General features: G+C 65.0%; 1 protein-coding gene across 8 annotated transcripts; it reads left to right on the forward strand.

Moving 5' to 3' along the window:
• Positions 1 to 3,041: 3,041 nt before the first annotated feature.
• On the forward strand, positions 3,042 to 11,149 carry GLI4 (GLI family zinc finger 4). 8 transcript variants are annotated; one of them, XM_042923284.1, is made up of 5 exons: positions 3,042 to 3,232; positions 4,460 to 4,621; positions 7,513 to 7,578; positions 7,971 to 8,096; positions 8,850 to 11,149. In XM_042923284.1, the coding sequence occupies exons 2-5, from the start codon at positions 4,498 to 4,500 to the stop codon at positions 9,779 to 9,781; spliced, it is 1,248 nt and encodes a 415-aa protein (XP_042779218.1). In that variant the 5' UTR covers positions 3,042 to 3,232; positions 4,460 to 4,497; the 3' UTR covers positions 9,782 to 11,149. The 8 variants fall into 8 exon arrangements, 6 of the variants coding, with proteins under 6 accessions (XP_042779218.1, XP_042779216.1, XP_042779217.1 ...); XM_042923282.1 differs by lacking the exon at positions 3,042 to 3,232 and having other exon boundaries at positions 3,422 to 4,621; XM_042923286.1 differs by lacking the exons at positions 3,042 to 3,232; positions 4,460 to 4,621 and adding an exon at positions 6,614 to 6,898.
• The last annotated feature ends 787 nt before the right edge of the window (positions 11,150 to 11,936 follow it).

An 11,936-nucleotide genomic window follows, 5' to 3' on the forward strand; every position in this document is an offset into this window, starting at 1 on the left:
TCCACACGTGGCCAGGCAAGGTGGCCGCTGGACTGTCCGCACACAGGCTCGCACAGCTGGTGCTGGTGGGCCCGTGAAATGTAAATTTCCAACTAGTCATGTCTGTTGAACTTTCCTTCAGTCCTCAGTGAGTGTGTTCGACGTCTGGAGACCTGTTCTGTCTTGTTTTTATCCTGGTCCCTATGGTCTACACTTCACGCGCTCTCTTAATCCAGAAGGGTGTTGCCTGGGTTCTGCACTCCTTGCCTGCTGCTTCCCATTCATCCCAGAACGCTTCTGTGTCCTATTTCCTGTGGATACTGTTTCCCTGTAATAAACCTCAGTTCTGACCCATTCACTGGGTCCCGTTCATCTCCCTGCAGTTTGGGGGTGCAGTCGAGACTCCCCAGGGAGGCACTGCCTCACATTCACCAGACTTGTAAGAGACTGACGCGTCAATCAGAGGAGGATTTGCGGACTTAGCAGGAGAGTGGCCCCTCGTGTGACAACATACTGTGTCCCTCAATAGACATGGTCTTCTCGGCCCCAGATTCTGGGAAACTACCCGTTCCTTGGTGGCCTGATGCCTGCGGTCGTAGCCCTGGAGGGGGTCTGGGACGTGCCCCGCTTGGGATCACCCCCTTCAGGCCCTAAGTCCTGAGGAGCTCAGGCTGACCCACCCCCCATGCCCTCATTCACGTTGCCTTGCATGGAACAGCCATCCTCCCGAGGGCAGTCCTGCCCCCAGAAGGGGATATGGTAGTATCTGGAGACATTTTTGGTTGTCCCAGCTGAGGGGAGGTGCTATACATGTGGGTGGGGGCAGGGAAGCTGCCCAGCGCCCCACAGAGCACAGGATGCCTGGTGGCAAAGGACCCAGCCAAGGGCAAGACTCGAGTTAGACCCGAAGTCAGGTGATGGGCCGGGGTACAGACAGGGCTGTTGACAAGGCTTATGGGCTGGAAAGCAAGGTGAGGCAGCTTTGAGCAGAAACCTGAACACCGACAGGATGCTGTTCAGGCTGAGGAGGCTGGTGGGACCGCAGGACCGGGCCGAGTCCCCGGAAAGTGGGGCAGAGGCAGGTGGGAAGCGTGATTGGCCCAAAGGCTCAGTAGCAGTACCCCCCCCCCCCCCCCCCCCGCCGCAGCTCCCCATCCTCCTAGGGAACAGGAGTGTGCCCTGCCCCACTTTGAAGCTAAACCGGCAGGGCCACACACGGCTGGCCAGGAGAGGAGGAGGGGCAGACTGAGAGGGGAGCAGGGAGAGGTGAGCCCCCAGCCACCACTGTGTCGTGGGCCACACGTCCAAAACAGAACTTGGCTTGTGGCCAGCGACCCATCTCAGCAGACCTGTGGCCATACTCTGGACTGAACCCCGAGTCGCCATGCCCCACACCCCACCCAACTGCAGGTGCTGTCAGAATTTGATCCCCAACACGGGTCCCACCCAGCCTGGTCTCCATCTAAACCACCGGTCTCCTCCCACCTCCCTGCTGCCCCAAACCAATCTTAAAATGCACCTAAGATCTCACTCCCCTGCCCAGGACCTTTGGTACCTCCTGGTTCCTAATCGTGGCTTCCAGACTACTCATCCACCTTGATCCAGCTCCCAGCCTGCCTGGGCTCTTCCAAACCTTTGGCGACACTCGTGTCTCAGGACCTTTCACGTGCTCTTCTGCTTTGAATACTCTTCCCTCCAGCCTTTGTGTGACCAGCTTGCCCTACTCTCTCCCTCCCTCCGTCCCCCCCCCCCCGCCCCCCCCGTGATGTCACTTCCTTGGTGAGCTCTCCTTGGACCACAGAGCCCTTGTGTGCTTCCTTAAAGCTTTTACACCTGTGGTGTGGGTGTGTTTGCCAATTTGTTGTTTCTCTCCCACACGCACTAGAATGTGAGCTCCACTGACGCCAGGAGCTGGCCTGTCCCAGGTATACCCTAGGGCCTGGCATTAGATCAGGCGGAGGGGAGCCGCCGCAGGGGATTTTTACAGGGCCTAGCGGCTGGAACCCTGCATGTGCGGGGAGTGAGGCTGGCGGAGCTGGGAGCAGGCAGCAGCTGTCGGCACTTTCTACGTTTTGGCAGGAGTACATTTTGCTGCGGGCTGGTACCGGCCTGTCTCCCCCCTCCCCCCCCCCCCCCCCCCCCCGCCCCCATACACACACACACACACACACACACAGCGAGTCCTTCACAAGCCCCTGGTCTTCCAGCTTCTCTCCTGCCTGGGGCCAGTGTCCAGATGCTTGGGCTTGGTCTCCCCTCCCTCCGCCCCAAGCATCCCTGCAGCTGGGGGCTCCCTGGCTGTGGGTCTTCCCTTCCTGTCTTCATTCTGTCCACCCGCCGGGACTCAGGGCCAGGGCGGCAAGCAAATGCCTGGACGTCCATCCCTGCTGGGTTGGTTCACAGAAGCTGTTTCCAGCTATTTGCTTTTCCTAACAAGAAGGAGACTGACGCCTAAATTTCTTTGGGGGGATGTATCAGAACGGGGCTGAAAAAGACTTCGGAGGAACAGCAGGAAGAATTCCATGTTAAGTTTGGGGAAATTTTGTAACAGCCGCTCCTCAGGCCCTAGGGTTTGGGAACATTTTGGTGGTAGGCAGTTTAGAAGGGCCCTTGAGACAGTCCAAAAAAGGAGAGTCTGTTTTCAGCCAGCTCCCCAGCAACCGGTGGCCGTCCAGAAGGAACACCGCGAGGGAAGAGGTGCCCCTGAGGATGCTTTGGGTGCAGCTCTTCGGTGGACTAGGGGCTGTTGCCGCCGGGAGGGCTCGGGGACGGCGAGATCGCTGCGGGGCTGGGGGCGCCCGTCCCGCCCGGGTCAGCCGGGCCCTCCCCGCGCCACGGAGGCGCCGGTCCTCCGGAGCCCAGAGCGTCCCGGAAGTGCACGCGCGAGGCCGGGGCGGGGCGAGGGCGCACTTCCGGCCGGCGCGCGGGCGGCCGCCTCCCGCTCGGAAGGTGAGTGGGCGCCGGGTGGCGGCGGCGGCGGCGGCGGCGGCGGGGATGCTCGGCCCGGCCGCCCGCTCGCGCTCGCGTGGCGTCCCCGCGGGCCCCGCCCCGGGCGTCCCCGCGCTGCCGTGACCGTGGCCCGGGCTCGGCCCGTGGGGCGCGGGTGACCGCCCAGCCGGAGCGGAGGCCTCCGCGGGGTAGCGGGCCGCAGCGGGCTCACTGGCCCCTGGCGATCGCGAGGGTCCGCTTGCTGGGCGCCTCCCCGCGCCCCCGGAACCCCGGCGACGGGGTCGTCGCGGTGCCCCCTTTGCAGGTGGGGAACGGAGGCTCCGAGAAGTCCGCAGTCGCGAGTGTGAGCGCCGGACCTCAGCCGGGGCGGGCAGCGCTCCGCCGCCTAGCGCCCCGAGAGCGGGCCCTTCTCCGCGGGGCGCGGGCTCCAGGCCGGGAGGAGAGCGGGGGCGGGGGGGCGGGGGGGGGGCGGGGAAGGTCAGCCGCTGGCCGGGGCATCTCTGTCCCCTCCGCCTCCAGTCGGTTGCAGCAGTGTGGCCCCAAGAGTTTGTGCTCGCGTCCCGGTGGGCGTCCCTGTGTGAGCGCCACCTCCGCGCAGGCGGCCCGGGGCGGAGGGGGGGGCGGTGCGTGCCCTGTCCCGACGAGTCCCAGCAGGTTAGCCGAGTAACAAGATGAGAGGAGCGTGGGGACCTGCACCCAGATGTCATGCCTGCAGCCCCACCCTGTGTCCGCTTATGTCCACTTCCCTGAGTGTCTGTGACCCTTCCCATCACCAGGGACCGAGGGCTGCCCGGGAGGCGGGGGCTGACCGGGATGGCCCAGGCGCCGCTGAGGAGCCCTGTTGGGGCTGCCTCCCCACTTCCTCGAACCAGATACTGTTTGCAACCATTGCTTAATGTACTTTAACTTTTGTTCTTCCCATGCCCTCTTCACATCCCAGTAAGCAGTCCTGCTCCACCACAGTGTGAAAGAAAAGTTCTTCTCACGTGGGACCGAACCACTCTTGCAAACCACATCAAAGCAGAGTACCTTCCACCGCCGAGGAGGCTCGGGCAGTCAGATGTGGTTGGCAGCCTGCAGCCTCTGAGGGCTCTTCAGGGTCTGAGGAGGACGGTTTTCCTCCCAGGAATTGTGTTGTTAAGATTTAATCTAGAATGTTTGTGCCCCAGCAGGCAGAGTTCAGTTTCCCACCCTCCTCCTCCTCCTGCGCAGCCCGCTGCTGTAGCGTGGGAGGTTTTCAGGGAGGTGCAGCGTGCCTTAGGGTGTGGGCTGGGAGGACATCGAGGCCATCGCCGGGATGAGGGCTCAGGTCCCCACACAGGTGCTGGTGCCGCCCCGCGGTGGGGTAGACGAACCGGGGGCCCGGCTGCCTCTCACCCCAGGTCCCACGTGGCACCTCTTGACATCCTTGCCCCTCTCCGCCAGCGAAGGAGCCCCCCGTTCCCCATGGCTGATCGGCAGTTGGCATCGCCCCCACCCTCCACACACTCCTCCGACCCCCGTCATCCTGCCATGGTTTTCATTTCCCCAGGTCCCAGGTGTGCATACCTTCAGCAGGCCTTGGGGAAGATGGCGACCCTGGGGGACGGTCAGGAGCCCCCTCGTGTCCCGTCCCCTGTCAATCTTGCGTCACCAGGGACACCTGGAACCCACCGCCTCGAGGCCCGGCTTCACCTCCACGGTCATCAACACGGTACTCACCCTGCGCTGCGCTCCCTCCACCTCCCTGCACCACCCGCCCACCCCGCACCACTGGCAGCGCGGCCAGAAACAAGGCAGCTCACGGCTGCTGGGGCTCCTGCACCCTTGCACTTGGGTCGGGACATGGGCAGCCGAGGTTGAGGCCGGAGACTGAGCCTTGTGAGCAACAGCTCCCTAGGGGACAGTCCCCCAGGACCATGTTGGGCAGGCAGGGCCCTGTGTCCGCCTGTCTCCCTTTATGAGCCTTTGCTCCCACACCAAGAAAATAGAGCACCCTGAGTTCTGGGCCAGCTGGTCTGGGTTGGGGCCCCCAGGGACCTGCAGGGATGCAGCTGCCAGCCTTGTGCTACCCTCCTGGCGGGGTCTCAGGATATCAAAGTCACGGAAGTAGCCAATGACTAGTGAGGCGGCCGGTGCTGAGAGGGGGTGTCCACGCCCCGTGGCATGCGGTGCCCCCTGGGTCTTGCTCCTGCTCAGTCCCGGGGTTCTGTCCACGCCCATGTTCCACAGGAGGCCTGGCCTTACAGCTCAGGACACACATGAGCTGATGACAGCCAGGTCAGGGGTCAGCATGCGTTTCATCCCACCTCTGTCCTAGTGTGCGGGCACTGAGCCCAGGGGCATGGCTCGGGGCATGGCTTGCCGCGTGCCCGGAGCCCTCCTTGTCGGGTCTCAGCGTCACAGTGAGCAATGGGATGACGGTTGAGACATGCCAGGCTCTGTGCCAAGGGCTGTGGGTCATCTTGACCACACTCTCTGGTGGCCATTAACAGATGAGGACTGTGCTCGCTTCGGCAGCACATATACTAAAACAGATGAGGACAGTGAGGTCCACAGAGGTCACAGGGTGGCATGAGGTCACACACAGCTAGGGAACGTGTCATTCACCCCCCAGGTTGATCCAAGGCCGAAAGGGCAGCAGCGCCTAGCTGGCCCCACGCTGTTCCCGGTTCCAGGAGCCATCCTGGCCCCTGCCCATCCCTGGGGTGGGCCGGACTGGGGGTGTGGGGTGGGTACGGAGCTAGGTGCTGCGCAGAAGGAGCCGGGACGGCACCCAGCACATGCGCCTCAGGCCTTCGCCGGGGTGGCTGCCTCCCCCCGCACGATGGTTCAGGGCCTTGGCCGGGGCTCCCCCGTGGCTGTGCTCCTGCCCCGTGCGGTCGGGACTCTGAGGCCCACCCTTAACCTCCACGTTTTCCCGCCACCCTCACTACCGCCTGCAAGGCAGGACCTATCCCCATGTTCCGGACAGGGACATGGGGGCCCAGACGGGAGCCAATACAGGCCAGTGGGACTGAGAACACATCAGGCTGACTCAAGCCCATGCCCTCAACTCTCTCCCCGGACCGGGCCCAGCAAGCCGTGGCTCATGGCTCACGGCTCACAGCTCCTAAGTGGCATGGACGCGGGACCGGGGCGGGGCTGTCCTGGAAGCCATGCTGACCACATTGGCTCTGCGGGATGAGAAGGCTGGTGCCCAGGATGCAGGCCCTCGAGCCCACGCGGCTTGGGGCTGCCCCTGGTCTAGTCTCCAGGTAGCAAGAGCCCAGAGGGGCCCGGCTTGGCCCCCTGAATCACATACAAGTGCCTTGTGTGCCTGGGACTTTGCCCAGTGAGAGGCAGTGTTGGCCGCAAACAGCAGCCTCAGCGCTCCATGGACTGTCCAGGAACAAGTGGGCAGGGCCTGCCGGCCAGGGAACCAACCAGGGTTGACCCTAAAGAAGAGAGAGGCGGGGCCTCCAGCAGACCCTCCTTGCAGGCGCTGAGGGGTGTGGTCATTGGAGGGGGCGTGGCTGGAGGGCGCGGAGGGAGGAGAGGCGATGCTTTCATCCCTCCTCCTGGAAACTGACCCAGCGTCGTCGAGAACTGGGCCCCGCCACCAATCGGTTACCCGGGGCAGGATCTACCCCTCGCGGTCTCGAGCTCATTTCTTCTGTTGGGGCGGTTCCTCGGTGTTCCAGTGTCTTCCCTGGAGAGACCCCAGCATTTCAGGAACCTGCCCAGGGCCCTCCAGCCAGGGGGGCTGGGACTTACGGAGCCCCAGCTTCCCAACTCCCAGGCCGGAGTTGGTGAGGTGGGCCAGAAAGCACATTGGGGGTGGGGTCCACCCTGTGAAGCCTGGGGCCCCTCACGCCCCCCCCCACCCCCCCGGGACTGGATCCCATTAGTCTCCCACGTCCTCCTTACACAAGAGCCAGTTTCTAACTAGCTGAGCACAGTGCTGGTGGGCTGTGAGGGTGTCCGGCAAGCCGTTGGTCCGCCAGAGCAGGTGAAGGGAGCCACATGCGCACAGGGCACTTGGCCGGCCCCTGGGGGTGGTGTGGGCATAAAGTCGCCGAGGCTGCCCCTCCCTGTGCCTCCAGAGCAGGGAGCTGGGCAGGAGGGGTGCAGAACGGGACAGACACATTAGGAGCCAGGTCTGTGCTGAACCAGCCAAGGGGCCTGCCACAACAAGGCTGTGCTTCCAGAATGCGTTCTGGAAGGTATGGTCTGGAGCCCTGCAGCTGGAGGGGCAGTCTGTGGGCAGGAGCAAGTGACAGAGAAAGACACGTGGCCCCAGGGTGGGCGGGACGACCTGTGTAGCAGGGGCAGCACCACCCCCCACCCCCAGCCAGGGGCTGGCCTTCCAGACCAGGCCCCTGGCTTGGACACCTGAGACCTGAACTCTGGTTACCCCCCACTCCACTCACTCCTCCCCTCGTCCACACCCGAGCATGGACTTCCTGTACCACTTTATGAACAAGGAGCACCCCTTCCTTCTAGAAAAGTTCCTGTTGCTCCGTGGCCCCAGAACCCCACCCACAGCCTTCCCCCCACCCCCAGAAGGCCGGCCCCAGGCCTGGCCGCCTCCGCTGAGGTAGAGCAAGCCTCTCCCTGGTGCAGGTGCCGTGTCACAGCCTCCCCAGAGGCGGCCGGTGATGGGGGACACAGCACTGAGCAGCGTGGGAGGTTGGTTCAGTATGGGGCCCCATGAGCAGGAACCAGCATGTCCACCTGCTGGGACGCAGCCCGGCCAGGGCCCGGGCCCTTCACGGAGGGTGGGGGGCAGTTGGGGGCCCAGGGAGGGGAACGCGTGCCGGTTGCACCCCAGGAAGGCCCAGGCGGCTTTGGTTAGGGCACACACCCTTGCCCCTACTCCAGAGCAACCAAGCAGTGCCTCGGGACCCTCACGCTCAGGAGAGGGGTGTCACGTGGCTGCAGCATCTACCCAAATGGCTCTTGGAGAGCACCAGCTCCACGGGGGCACCACCCGGGAGCAAGTGGCACCTGCAGGCAGCTGATCGAGGCCTGGGCTAGATTGGAGAGGAGGGGGAGATGAGCCCCGTCCCCTGTGCCCCCAGACTCCCCCGGCTGCAGCCCTGAGGTGCTCTCCCAGCCACCGCAGGAGGAGGAGGAGGAGGAGCGGTCCCACCTGGATCTCCGAGATGTGGAGGAGGTCCGGATCGGCCGAGGTACCTGCTGGCCGGGTGGGTGAGCAGAACCCCGATCCGGGCCCTGCCCACGGGTGCGTCTCCCCACGGCTGCCCCGTGCCAGGCTCTTTGCCGCGCCCGCCGCTGCCAGGACACTGGGTCCCACCTGTCCCTGGCTCGGCGTTCACTTCTGTCCCCAGTGGCCTCTACCCCGTTCCGTCCAGGCGTGTCGCTGACGTTTCCCCAGGTCGTGAGTGCGGTCCAGACCCCTTCCCCGGTCCAGAGCCCATAGTCGGTCGGCGTCTTCCGCTCAGCTGCGCTCCCGTCCCCCTGCCAGCAGCCAGGGTGTCGCCCTGGGCCCCCTCTTTCCCGTGTGTAGTGCCCTCAGCCTCCACTTGTCCGCTGCTCTGGTCCCTCAGCCCCTTGCCACCCCCCACCCCGTGTGAAGCCGGCAAAATGCCTCCTCGGGGGCTCTGTCCCGTACACTGAGCTCCCCGGAGACGCTGGAGGCTTCAGAGCTTGGATCCCTGGGAAGCCGACCCTCCCTGCCACAGTGTCAAGAGGGGAGGGGAGTGGAGGAGCCGGGCCAGGAGACGGCTGCCCCCGGAAGTGCTCCGGAGGGGCACGGGCCTGCGGAGCCTCGGCAGGGGGCGAACCCCGCATTTCTGCCGGGAGCCTGGGCAGCACTTTTGGGAGCGGGGAAGGGGGGGCGGGGCTTGGCTGCCTCACTCTGGGTCGGCCCTCGCCCTGGTCCCCAGCACTGTGGCGCCCCCTGCTGGTGCCATCCCGCTCTCCGTTTCTGATTCCAGATTCCGAGGCGGAGCCGGAGCCGGCTCCCTCCTCTCCCCACCCCCGCGACCCTGAAGAGGCGGTGCACCAGGACAGGGGGGCCCTGAGGAGCCTTCCCCGTAGACCCAAGTGTGGGGACAGCTTTGGGCAGGAGTCCAGCTCGGAGCGGCCCACGGGCCAGCCGCCGGGGACCGCGCCCTGCCCCCAGAAGAGGGGCACCTGGCGCGTGACGCCGCCGCCGCCGCCGCCGCCGCAGGGAGCCTCCGGGACCGAGGGGGACCCCGAGCGGGCCGCCGAGCCGGAGGGCGGCTTCGGCAGGGGCCCGGGGTCCGGGGTCCGGCAGGGCGGCCCGCGGGCCGGGAAGCCGCACAGGTGCGAGGCCTGCGGCAAGAGCTTCAAGTACAAGTCGCTGCTGCTCAAGCACCAACGCATCCACACGGGCGAGAAGCCGTACGCCTGCCACGAGTGCGGCAAGCGCTTCCGCGGCTGGTCGGGCTTCATCCAGCACCACCGCATCCACACGGGCGAGAAGCCGTACGAGTGCGGCCAGTGCGGCCGCGCCTTCAGCCACAGCTCGCACTTCACGCAGCACCTGCGCGTCCACAACGGTGAGAAGCCCTACGAGTGCGGCGAGTGCGGCCAGGCCTTCAGCCAGAGCTCCAACCTGGTGCGGCACCAGCGGCTGCACACGGGCGAGAAGCCGTACGCCTGCAGCCAGTGCGGCAAGGCCTTCATCTGGAGCTCCGTGCTCATCGAGCACCAGCGCATCCACACGGGCGAGAAGCCGTACGAGTGCCCCGACTGCGGCAAGGCCTTCCGCGGCCGCTCGCACTTCTTTCGGCACCTGCGGACCCACACGGGCGAGAAGCCCTTCGCCTGCGGCGCCTGCGGCAAGGCCTTCGGCCAGAGCTCGCAGCTCATCCAGCACCAGCGGGTGCACTACCGGGAGTAGCGCGCGGCGGGCGGCCTGCGGCCCCGGGTGGGGGTGGGGGGCGGCGGGGCGGCCCCCGATGGAGGGGGAGGCTCCGGAGAGAGGGCCCCCGCCTCCTGCCCCCGTCCTGCTCGGCGCCGGCAGCCCCGCGGGCCGAGTGGCCCGAATAAATTCTTTTTGATTGACGGAAGTAGGAGTCGCCCCTGCCTGTGCCTGGAGAGGAGTGTCCCGCGTCTGGTCTCCTGGGACCTCCCGGCGGTCCTAACTGACCTGGGCCCGGAGGCCTCATGACCGACCTGGAGCCACAGCCGGGTGTTTCCAGACGCAGAGAGAGCCAAGGCGGGGCGGGCGAGGTCGGGGCTCACCCTGCCTCTGCCCCAGGCGGGGTGCCTCCTGTCGGTTCCCGCAGCCGCAGCCACGCGCCAAATGCTCCAGACACCAGAAGGTGGGGCCCGGACCGTGCGCCTCCAGACGGGCCTAGGCCTCGGCAGCGGCAGCCGGGCCTTGGTTTCGGACTTCCAGTAGGGACAGAGCTCAGCCGGGTGGGGAAGCAGGCACCTGCCCCCTCCTGACCACTTGCGACCCCGCTCCGTCCCCACACCCAGGGGCTGCCTGGCCCTTCCCCCAGCTCAACTCCCAGCCTCACCTCCCCAGCTCCAAGCCTTTCGGCCGGGACCCTGTCCTGAGGGCCCTGCGGTTGGGCTGCCTCGCCTCTCTCGGCCCCACTCCCAGGGCCCCGTGGCCACCAAGCACTTTGGACTCTCGCCACGCGCCCCCGCTCCAGGTGAGAGCAGCTCTAGGGGAGAGAGTAGACGTCAGTCTCAGGACATCAGCTGAGGCGTCTCTGCCGGTGGCGCTGTGGCCTGAGAGAGGAGGGACGGCGACCTTCTTCGCACTCTTTGCCCTCCCTAACACCGCAAGGGTTTGCGGGGCCTCTGCCCTCCAGCAACCAGGCCGCAGAGCCTGCACGCATAGACCCCAGGGCGTCCCGGGGAGCAGTGGCATCAGGCCGAGCGCTGGAAGGGTCATCCTGCAGCCTCTACGTGGAGAGTGCACTCAGACACCGGCACCAGGACCGACCCGGCAGGCAGCCCCCAAAGCAGAGCCTGGCGGTCCTCCACACCACCCTAGACTATCCCACAGACGCCTGTGCCCTGCACACCTGTCTAGAAGGACTGGATGGGGCAGCGCCTGCATGAGTCAAACCGGACCTTTTTGTTCTAGTCAGTCTTTCAACTGATTAAATGAGGCCCACCCACACTGAGAGGCAGCCTGTTTTACTCAGTCTACTAAATGAAATGTTGATCTCATCCAGAAACAGCTTCACAGACATACCCAGAATAACGTTTGACCAAATTTCTAAGCACCCCATGGCTTAGTCAAGTTGACACACAGGATTCACCGCCACAAGCAAGGATAAGAATTGCACCTGATGCCATAGCGTTGGCCCAATGCCTCCTGCTACAGGTGTGCCCTCTCACCAGGACACAGAGCAGAGCTTAAAGCAGGCCCAGATCCAACTCCTTCCCTTGTAGCCACCAGAGGGGCAAGGGCTATTCCCAGCCCCAGGCACCTTGGAACCATCCCGAGGAGGGGGCTCTGCTGGGGGCCCTGCCATTCACCATCCATCCCCGGGCCAGCGGCTGTGACCAGGGAGATGGGCCTTAGACACTGCCTTCAGCCTGACTCCTCAGTCACGCCACCTGCCTGGGCGGAGCTGCCGGGATGGGCAGACGGAACCAGAAGCGTCCCCTGCGCGTTTCCGATGCCAGTGTCATCCAGACACTTGCCTTTTTCGGTTGATCTGCAACATCCCGTACCGGGCTGCCTCAGATCGCCCGGGGTTTCAGTCTGAGAGACGCTCGGTTCATGGTGGAGAGCCCAGAGGCAAAACCAACACGTGGTCTGTGGAGCCATCTGCGGTGGGCCACGTGCCCCTCAGCAGGCGGGGAGGGATCTCCCAGCATCCAGCTTCTAAGGACATTCGATCTACTTTGTAGCCCAGCTCTGCCACTCGCCCTGGGCCATCTTGGGCAAGGTACATATGGGTTGCACGGGTCTGTTGAGGGTGACTCCACGTCACAAGGTTTCTGTGAGCACTAGACGAGATTGTGTGAAGAACCGGCAGACACAGGCCAGAGTCAGAAGTTAACAAGTATGGGTTCCTAACCCTCAT

The sequence above is a fragment of the Panthera leo genome, chromosome F2, assembly GCF_018350215.1.
Source record: "Panthera leo isolate Ple1 chromosome F2, P.leo_Ple1_pat1.1, whole genome shotgun sequence".
Lineage (NCBI taxonomy): Eukaryota > Metazoa > Chordata > Mammalia > Carnivora > Felidae > Panthera > Panthera leo.

Coding starts and splice junctions, on each gene's coding strand:
- GLI4 (XM_042923282.1), top strand. CDS start 4,375: ATGGCTGATCGGCAGTTGGCATCGCCCCCACCCTCCACACACTCCTCC. Junction 4,622..7,512: donor CCTCCACGGTCATCAACACG/GTACTCACCCTG, acceptor TCCCTGGTGCAG/GTGCCGTGTCACAGCCTCCC. Junction 8,097..8,849: donor CCGAGGTACCTGCTGGCCGG/GTGGGTGAGCAG, acceptor TTCTGATTCCAG/ATTCCGAGGCGGAGCCGGAG.